The following is a 9,800-nucleotide window of genomic DNA, read 5'->3' as shown; positions in this document are numbered from 1 at the left end:
GGGGGGGAGGAGAAGGGGGAGGCACTTCCGGTCTGGCCCTCCCCCTTAACCCTCCCCCCTCCAGAGCCCTCCCGCGCAGGTGCAGAGCGAGGGAGAGGGGGGAGAGGGACGCACAACATCACACAAGATGCCTCGCAACCGCGTGCAGGGACGCGCGGACCAAGCCCCACTTCCCAAGCAGGGACAACACGGTGAGGGAGACTCCAGGAGGGGATACACAGCCCCCCACCGCAGACAGACACACAGTGCACCCCAACACAGTCTGGAAGGGCCGGAAAGGGAAGGCCAGGACGTTCAGACTGGGCGCCAGAGCAGTGAGAGACACCCCTCCCCCCAAAGAAGTCCAGGCGGAGGGACATCCACAGTCCACGGCTCACACGAGAGCCGCAGACCCCCAGGGAGAGGAGAGAGGGTAGCACAGGCTAGGAGGACTGTACAGCTCCAGCTGGGACGCGGGGTCACAACACAGGCCAGGGCACCCCAGACAGGGGGGCGGAGAGCAGGGGGGGAGGCAGGAGAAAGAGAAGCTCCGACACGCCGCAAACACAGCAGCACAAGCCAGCGAGCACAAGGAGTGGAGGAGAGGGAAGAAAATGCACTTGACGAGACAGAGCTAGAGAGAGGAGAAGGAAGTAGCTGAGGGCAAGAGGGACCACCCCCATCCAGCTGTAGAGCAAGCGACCCCCAAACCGAAGCCAAGAGGAGACCCAGAGAGACACTGACAGAGACAAGAAGCAGAGGCTGATGGGAGACTCCGGGTGGGGTGGGGACCTCGATACTCACCCAGTGCCCAGAGCCGGAGACGTGCCAGGCGAACACGCACAATGGTCAAGCGCCTCGGACACTTGGGGCGCAGGGTGGGACCCCAGTCCCGCCCTCTCTTCTCATATTGTCATTTCTCCCTCCCCCGCAACATCCATCCCCACTGGCCAGAACACAGACACATAGGTTTGGACACATTTAATGGAAGGATGCTATGAACAAGGAGACCCTTCCCTGGATTAGGGGGAGCGGTGGGGGAGGGGAGGATTCATCTTTCAGATGCCCAGTTACGACCATCCCTCCCCCACAGCCTTGCCCTTCTGGAAGCTCGAGCCCTGGAGTCCTCCCCTCTTCTGCCCTCCCCTCCCCCAACACCCCAGGTCCTGAATTCCAGATCAGACAGGTGCAAATGCATGCACACGACTTTATCTGTTAATGGGCACACAGTGACATGCATGAAGAGGGACAGGCATGTGCAGAGAACCACCTGTCCACATGTGGTAAGCAGGACATCGCTGGAAACGCTGGCCCTCATTCTCAGACACACAGATTCAGGGAGATGTGCAGAGCCAGCGGCACGATTAGCCACAGTCGTGCCCCCATAAATGACAGCCACAAACGCGCCCATCTACACAGAGCAGGACAGACCCTCTCGCCGTCACGGGCATATGTGCAAGGCTAGACATCTAGGGGCCTCCAGCCGCACATGCACACAGACACGTGTCATGCACACCTACAGAGACACACGGGCAAGAACACACTTGGGGAATCCGTACAAGGATGCTCGTCTGTGTAAGACGTTCACTCACGGGGAAACTTCAGCTCTGGTGGCGCACACACACATCCATACAACCCCCAGGCACCCCTTCCTTCCCACTCCTAACCCCATCCCCTCCCTTCCCCTCCCCTCTCACCTCCCTGGGCCAATCCCATCCATCAAGCTTCAGAAGCAAGTCAGCCAGCAGCCAGGGAGGGGAAAGGTGTCAGTGTGCCTTCTCCCCGCCCCCACGCCGCCTGGCCCAGCTCTGCCCGCCCCCCTCCCCACGCCAGCACAGGACGCATACACTTCTGCTGCAGAGACGTGGCACATGAAGGAGACCAGAGCCTCCAGCCAGCCACACACATGAGCTCCCTAGCCCCCCAGGCATCCCCACCTTGCCCCGATCCATTTCATTGGTCTCTGGCTACACCAGAGCTGGGCAGTCTCGGTGGCTGCCAAGGACGGTTTGGGATTTGGGCTATGTAGTCTGAAGCTAAGTCTGCCTTCCCCCACCCCTGGATCGAACTTTAGAGGGAACAGATGAGAAAGGGGGCTTAGAGGCGGTGGAACTATTTAAAGGGTGGAGTGTAAGGGAGTTGGGGTTGGGGGGGGTGCCCGAGGGTGTAAGGACATTTACCTTGGGGCATCAAAGCTGTCGTAGGAGCCCACGGTATAATGCCGGAATAGTCTCTTTGCCTTGTCACTTCGGCTTTCTGCAGGGGGACAAAGGATGACCTTGGACCTTCACTCTGGAAACCATGGGCCCACCCCCTGGGGTCCTGGCCCAAGCCTTCCCATCTACCTCCCAGCACCCCACCCCCATCAGGAGGGGGAAGGGAAGGGACATGAGAACCTAGAGTAAATCGGGGACAATTGGGGGTTCCTCGTTACCTTGCTTTGCCTCCTGGGAGCGGTTGGCCACCTCTTCCAGGCAGTCAGAGGGGAACCAGCCGATGCGACCTTTGACCTGGCCTTCCCAGAAGCCTCCTTCCCCGATGCTAAGCACTAGATGGGGAGCAGGGACATAGAAACATTTCTCATTTCTGTGCTGCCCACACCCCCACCCGCTCCCAACACTTGATGCACAGCCTTTCCCGAACTCTCAGGACCTAGCACAGAACCTGGCCCAAGGGCATCCTTAATAAATGTCCAAGGAAGGGGCAAGGGGGAAGGGGGAGATACAAATCATGTCGCTTCTGCATACTAGCTTCCTGGACCCAGTGGGGACATCAAAATGGCACTGGGGAAAAGGGCTGTGTCCCATGACGTGATCCTTGGAGGTTAGGGACACGCCCACAACTGGTTCTCATCTCCCCTGGTGACCAGGCACAACTCAGTCATTCCAAAATTTCCCTAAACCCTCCTCGGCTCCTAGGTCAAGTTCTACACCCCCATCACTGCCCCTGCCGCCTCCTGCAGTCTCCTTGCCACTTAATCTTTTGTCATCTGTTCCCAGACCCTTCTTTCCATTTCTCTTTGCTTCCCCTGGCTCTAGAAGGGACAGTAGAATCACCTCTTTCCTTCTCTCCACCGCTCGTTACTGGAGGCCACTTCCTGCCACCCTCACCCCTTAACCATCAAGCACACATTGACCGACAGCAAAGATGGGCAGCAGGGGCAAGCTAATGTTTATCCAGCTCTCACTCGGGGCCAGGACCCTAAGTGTGGGGGGGAACACTTTCATTCACCCCATTTTACTGGTGGAGAAACTGAGGCTCAGAGAGCTGAGGTCAGCTGCTCAAGGTTCTGCAGCTTGCAGTCGACAGAGCCTGGATTTGAACACGGCGCTGTTTCCAGAGCAGATATTTTTAGTCATTCATGTTTTGCTACCTCTCTGTTCCAGCACTTTGCTGCTGCTGTTTCTATGATGATGAGGGCGACAGTAACAAGCCCAAAGTCATCCATCTCTCCAGCATCTTTCACAGCTTTGTTCCCACTCGGCCCTTCACATCCTTTGCTCACTTCATCCTTCCACCTACCTGGTAGGTAACAACTGATTTCCCATTTCAAAGATGAACTTGAAGCTAGAGCAGAACAATCTCTTGCCCAGGGATGGCTCAAGCCACGCTAGGATTGGGGTTGGGGCCATCTGACGCTTTTCCCTGCACAAAACACCTCCTCTGAGAGGGTCTGGGGAAACCAAATGGAGGAGATGCTCAAGGTCATGGAAGAGACCAGGAGATGTGTGTCAAGGCGTCTGGGTTCTTGGCCAACTCTGCCACGTCTGGCTGGGTGGTCTTGGAATCAATAATTTGTTCACTGAACAAATACGTATTTAGCTAGTGCCAGTCAGCTAGGAACTGGGTGGGGCTGTTGGACACACTAAATGTGGTTCCTGCCCTCACGGAGCTTCCAGACTGGCAGTCATTAGAGGTATAACTCTCCAAGTGACCCCATGATTGGAAATTGAGGTCAACGCTTGAGGGGCAAAGGAAAGGGTATTTGGAGAAAGGCCAGATGGGAGTATATAAATCCGACGGCAAAGGGGGACCACGAAGGTGTCTCAGAGGATGTGACATATAGGCTGAGACCTGAAGGATGCTAGGAGTGGAGAAGGCAATGAGAGGGAGGAAAGGTTTTCCAGGCAGAAGTAACAGCATGTGCAAAGGGTTCGTTGTGGAAGAGGACTTGGGGGACTTCCCTGGTGGCGCAGTGGTTGAGAGTCCGCCTGCCAATGCAGAGGACACGGTTTCGAGCCCTGGTCCGGGAAGGTCCCACATGCCTCGGAGCAGCTAAGCCCGTGAGCCACAACTACTGAGCCTGCACGCCACAACTACTGAAGCCCGCGCACCTAGAGCTCGTGCTCCGCAACAAGAGAGGCCACCGCAGTGAGAAGCCCGCGCACCTCAGCGAAGAGTGTCCCCCGCTCGCTGCAACTAGAGAAAGCCTGTGTGCAGCAACAAAGACCCAACACAGCCAAAAATAAATAATAAATAAAATAAATAAACTGAAAAAAAAAAAAAAAAAAAAAAAAGGACTTGGGGCATCTGAGGAATGGAGAGGAGGATGTGGTCCCTGGAACCCTGTGGGTGAAAGAAAGAGTAGGAAGGCGTGAGGTTGGTGGGCGGGCAGAGGAGGGGTTCGCAGGCCAGGCTAAGGCGCTAGGCTTTGGTCCTGAGAGCAGAGGGAAGCTGCTACCTCGTCGGGCTGCAGCAAAGCTCCGTGACGTTGTGACGTTGTGGATGTGGCGGTGCTTTGAGGCAATTAAGCATCTTTTGATGAATGGAAAGGATATGAAAACAGGGAAGTGCACAGAATTGCTGGGCTTGACATTCAGAAAGACACATGGAAGATACAGCCCATGGCCCTCTGCCTGTGCGAAGGTCCCTCACACTTGGCCTCAGCTTCCCTTTCTTCTTTTGCATCCTTCAAAGCACAGACCTGACCCCACCCCCAGACCCACCCCCCCACACACAAACATACACACCCATACACTCGCTCCCCAGGCTCGGTGCCTCCAGAGGCACTGCCCCTGCCCCCCCACAGTTAACTCGGGCATTTGGTCGTTCATCCATTCATCCCTTCACTCAGCAGGTGTGCACTGAGGCTTCCTGTGTGCTGGGTCACTAAACTGGGCCCTGGTGACCCAGCCCCTGGTGACATATGACCTTATCTTCAGGAACTCAGGCGATAGGGAGACAGACTACAAAAGAGATGCAATTACACAACCTGCCTGATCCCTGCATATGCTTCAAGGCCCGCTTAAACTCTTGTCTCCTTTGGGAGGACACCCCCCTCCCCCAGCTTCCTCAGTGCCCAGGGTCTCTCTCTTCTAAGTGCCCGTAGTGGGGGTCGCTTATGGTAATGACAGCTGGCGCTCATTACGTGAGAATCATTGTTCTAAGGGCTTTACAAGAACTGACTCTAATCCTCCCACTGTACAGACAAGGAAACTGAGGCCCAGAGAAGTCACTCACCTGAGGTCGCCCCGCTAAGAAGTGGTGGAGCTGGGATTTGAACCCGATCAGCCTGGCTCTCAACCACTACGCTACTTGTCTCCTCTGCAAGCCTAGAATCGGGCAAAGAATTGCTTCCCCATCTCGAACTACTTCCCCATTAACTACTGCAGGGCACTTCCTGTCTCCAAAGCACCATTCTGTCCAAGAACATGCGTCCACGGCCCTGCGAGGGGTGAAGTCTGCACTTGGGGGATACTGGCATGGTTTTACAGATGAAGACAGGAAAACCGAAGAGAGGCAAACCCCCATGACAGCAGCCTCTATTTAGGGAGCCCTCAGCATGGACCGGGCTTCGCACACTGGCCGTCTCATCAGAGCACGGGGAGGTAGGCACCACCCCGTGTCTCAGGTGAGAACTCCTGGCAGAGGCAGGAGGTAGAGTCAAGGCGGCGTGGCCTCACTCTCCAAACATGATAGCGGGAAAGACCCTGGGCTCAGCTTGGGGACCTCAGGCAAATCATTTCACCCATGCGAGGCTCTGCTCCTTCAACTGTACGATGGGCTCCTGACAGCTGCCTGGAAGGGCGATCGTGAGCGAGATGGGACCTCGCAGGGGAAGCGCTCCGGCTGTGCCCGCCGGCGTCAGCTTCCCACAATGCTCATGGCCCCTCTCTTGCCTGGACACCACCTCCTGATGGCCTCATCCCAGCTACGCTCTATGCTCCTCCGAGGCGGAAGGGGCATCTAGGTGTCTCTGAGGTCTCCGGCGTTCACTGGACATTCTAGGTGCTGGAGACCTGTTTGTCAGTGACCATTCCTGAAGGCTTAGTTCGCCTGCCTGCCCCGTGTCCACAGCCCCGCCGGGCGCTGCCCCTTTACCTTTGATCTTCTCGCCCTTGCTTAGGGAGATCTCCCCCTCGGCTTGGGCCTGGTAGGACTTCACAGCCATGAAGGAACGTCCGGGGACCGCTGAGTAGAGCTTCCGGCGTCTCCCGCGGCTGCCCAGGGAGCCCCCGGGGCCCCCGGAGCCCCCGGTGCCCCCAGCTGGCCCTTCCCGGGGTGTCCCGCTGGAGCTGCAGACACAGAGGGTGTGAGAGGCAGGGGAGAGTAGAGGGAGGGGGCACCTCTGGGAGAACAGGGGTCCTTGGGTCGGGGGCAGATGGAGCATCAGAGCGGGAGGGGGTCTGAGTGCCTCTTCCAGCTCTGGCGTCCCCAGGGAAAGAGGGCACCTGGGGGATCCAGCCTGGCTCCAGCCCTCCTTCCTGCCTTCTGGCTTCCGGCTCTGTCCCCCGCCACGGTCCTGCATGCCCTGCCTGATGCAGCTTCCTGAAGCTGAGCTCTGACTGTGTCATCCCTGGCTCACGAGCCTTCAGCGACTCCCGGCTTCCTCCTGGGTTGAGTCCAACTCCTCTGCCTGCCATCCCTGACCCACCATGATCTCCCTCCCGCCCACGTCCTCAGGACAGGCTGGCCAGCCACAGCACCCCCTTCCCCTCCTCCTCTAGCCAGCCTGGCCTCTTTACCCCAGGATGCCCCCTGCCCACCCTCCCCACCTCTGGTCTCCTCTCCAAGCTTGGAAACCCCTCCCTGACCCCCTCGCCCACCCCCTCTCTGTTTGGCTTCCTCTCACCTTGCCCCGTCTTTCTGTCTGTCCAACATGTCTTTTGGGCACCTCCCGCCCAGGCCCATGGAGCAGGTGCTCAGCTAAACGCTGGTGTGCTTGGACTTGGGTGCAAGACTGTGGCTCACGGTGCCCTCACTGCCTCAAGGGTTAGGAGAGGGGTCTGGTAGTCTGGGGCTGGGACCAGTGAGGTGGGTGGATGGGGGACCAGCCATGTGTGGGACAGGAGGGAGGCAGCTGGGATGGCCCGGGGTGGGGTGCGGAGCTGTGGCTCTGACGAGGGTATCTGGCTGGGATGGGGTCTGTGGGAGCAGGGCTGAGCCCTCCCCTACCTGGGCCGTCCACGGGGCTGCCTCTTGGCCTCCTCGGGGTGCCTCCCTCGGGATGGTGAGCGGGCCCGGGCGCCCCGGGGGCTGCTGGCACTTCGGAGGGTCCCACTGCTGAGCTTGGTGCTGGGGGCCGAGGGCTGCGGCTGGCCCTGAGGCCCTGAGGTAGGGCCGGGGGCCCCGGCGGACGAGGTCCCCGGGGCGGCGAACACCATCCAGTCAGGCAGGGCCATGCTGGTATCGCTGTTGGCCCGCAGCAGCGCGGGGGGCACCGTCAGCCCCACGCCGGGGGGTCCCCGTCGCCGGGCTGCGTACTTGGGGGACTCCTGGAAGGGCACTGAGGGGGCATGGCGGCAGGAGGGCAGAGGGAGGCAGAGGCAGGTGGGGAGGGCATACGGGCGAGAGACGGTGGGGGGGGAAGCGTGAAGGGAGAAAGACAGAGATAAGAAAGAGTGGGGTGCCTGGGACCCCACCCCTGCCGCTGCTCAGGTGTATTTGATCCCATCCTGGCCCCCACATCAGGTTCGCTGACTCCCCAATCCCACCACGCACCCCCCCAGGCCTACAGCTTCTCCCCTTAGCTCACTCACCCACGTCCTGTTCTCGATGGTTTCGGATCAGCTCCCCAAGTTCAAAATTCCCAGCAATCACTGCCACCTGGCGGGAGCGGGTACAGGGAGCCCAGGGAGGAGAGAGAAAGAGACAGAGAGAGACAGAGGAAACAGGAAACACTGTGAGGTCTGTGGCCAGCTGTCCCCCCAAACCTTCACCCCAGTAACTTCGTCCTTCCTCCTCTTGCAGACCAAGTGCCTCCCTCCCAGCACCCCAAAGTCTCCCACCTTCCTTACCCCCTCTGTGTTCTTCATGCCCCCTCCCAACCAGCCCCGACAGCCCCAGACCTGGAAGGGGGTCTGGCCGCTGTTATTCTTCACATCCTTGTCAGCTCCTCGGTAGAGGAGTATCCTAGCACACGTCTCCTGATGGTCAGTGGCACAGGGTGAAAGGGAAAAAAAAACACAACACACCGTTAAGGTCACCATGAGTGGACACAGACACTGTGCTGAGAACTTCCAGAACCATCTGATGGAAACCCGTCCCGCCCCGGGCAGCGGCCACTTGCCCTTTAAATGTGGCCGGTCCAAACTGAGAGGTGCCGGGCATACGAAATACACACCGGACTTCAAGGACTTGGCATGAAGAACGTCATTTAAACATCTCTAATATGTTTTTTCCATTTTTAAAAAAGTCCTTATTGAATTTGTTACAATATTGCTTCTGTTTTATGTTTTGGTTCCTTGGTCACAAGGCGTGTGGGATCTTAGCTCCCAGACCAGGGATCGAACCCGCACCCCCTGCATTGGAAGGTGAAGTCTCAACCACTGGACCGCCAGGGAAGTCCCTCTAAAAATTTTTATGCTGATTACACACTGAAAGGATAATAGTTTGGATACACTGGGTTAAATAAAACAGGCTGCTAAAATTAATGTCACCTGTTTGTTTTTTCCTTTTTTTAAAAGTGGCTCCTGAGACGTTTAAAATTACGCGTGGGACTCAGGTTATAGCCTATCGGACAGCGCTAACCTAAACCAGGGGTTTTCTTTATTATTATTATTTTATTGAAGTATAGTTGATTTACTATGTTGTGTTAATTACTGCTGTACAGAAAAGTGATTCAGTTCAGTTACACACACACACACACACACACATATCCTTTTTTTAAAATTATTCTTTTCCATTATAGTTTATCACAGGAGATTGCCTATAGTTCTCTGTGCTATACAGTAAGACCTTGTCGTGTATCCCTTTTATATATAGCAGTTTGCATCTGCTAACCCCAACCTCCCAATCGGGGGTTTTCATCTTCAGTGGTATTTAGGGCCCAGACAAGTCTTTGTAGCGGGGGTGGTGGTGGTGTGTGTCATCCTGCGCGTTGTAGGGCTTTGAGCAGCATCCCTGGGCTCTACCACTAGATGCCAGGAGCACTCCCCTCCCCAGTCGTGACAACCAAGGATGTCTGCAGACATTGCCAAATGTCCCCTGGGAGGCAGAAGCACCCAGTTTGAGAGGCACCAATTCAAACCTCTTGGAGGGCTTACTATGTTGCATGTCTGGTGCTCGGCACTTTCGAGGAGGTAGCCGCCGAAGGGCCCAACGATTCCAAGAGATGGAAATTACTGTCCCCATTTTACAGATGAGGAAACTAAGGCTTCAAAAGGAGCTCGAGGTCATGTGGCTGGTGACGATCAGCACTCGGATTTGAACCCAGCTTTTTCTGACTCCCGAGCCTTTGCTCTAATCACACACTCTGCTAGACGCAGGAGGAAGGGGGCAGTGGGGCCAGGGTCGGGCAGCGGGGGAAGGGATGTGAATCCCAACATGTCACTCTCTCTCACGCTTTGGGTCAGACACAATGTCTTTGCCCTGGCCTAGCA

General features: G+C 57.0%; 1 protein-coding gene across 1 annotated transcript in view; it reads right to left on the bottom strand.

Annotated features, from left to right (window-relative positions):
• The window catches only part of SHANK1 (SH3 and multiple ankyrin repeat domains 1), a 40,183-nt gene that overhangs the window by 21,428 nt on the left and 8,955 nt on the right, over positions 1-9,800 (bottom strand). Inside the window, 8 exon segments of the mRNA XM_024768221.1 lie at positions 230-299; positions 1,677-1,703; positions 2,160-2,235; positions 2,414-2,527; positions 6,301-6,494; positions 7,375-7,705; positions 7,959-8,025; positions 8,268-8,345. Of these exon segments, the coding sequence (XP_024623989.1) occupies positions 230-299; positions 1,677-1,703; positions 2,160-2,235; positions 2,414-2,527; positions 6,301-6,494; positions 7,375-7,705; positions 7,959-8,025; positions 8,268-8,345 (957 nt within the window).

This window comes from Neophocaena asiaeorientalis, unplaced genomic scaffold (assembly GCF_003031525.2).
Source record: "Neophocaena asiaeorientalis asiaeorientalis breed wild unplaced genomic scaffold, Neophocaena_asiaeorientalis_V1.1 scaffold629, whole genome shotgun sequence".
NCBI lineage: Eukaryota > Metazoa > Chordata > Mammalia > Artiodactyla > Phocoenidae > Neophocaena > Neophocaena asiaeorientalis.
The sequence above is the reverse complement of the archived record's forward strand: the minus strand, read 5'-3'. Positions and strand labels throughout refer to the sequence as shown.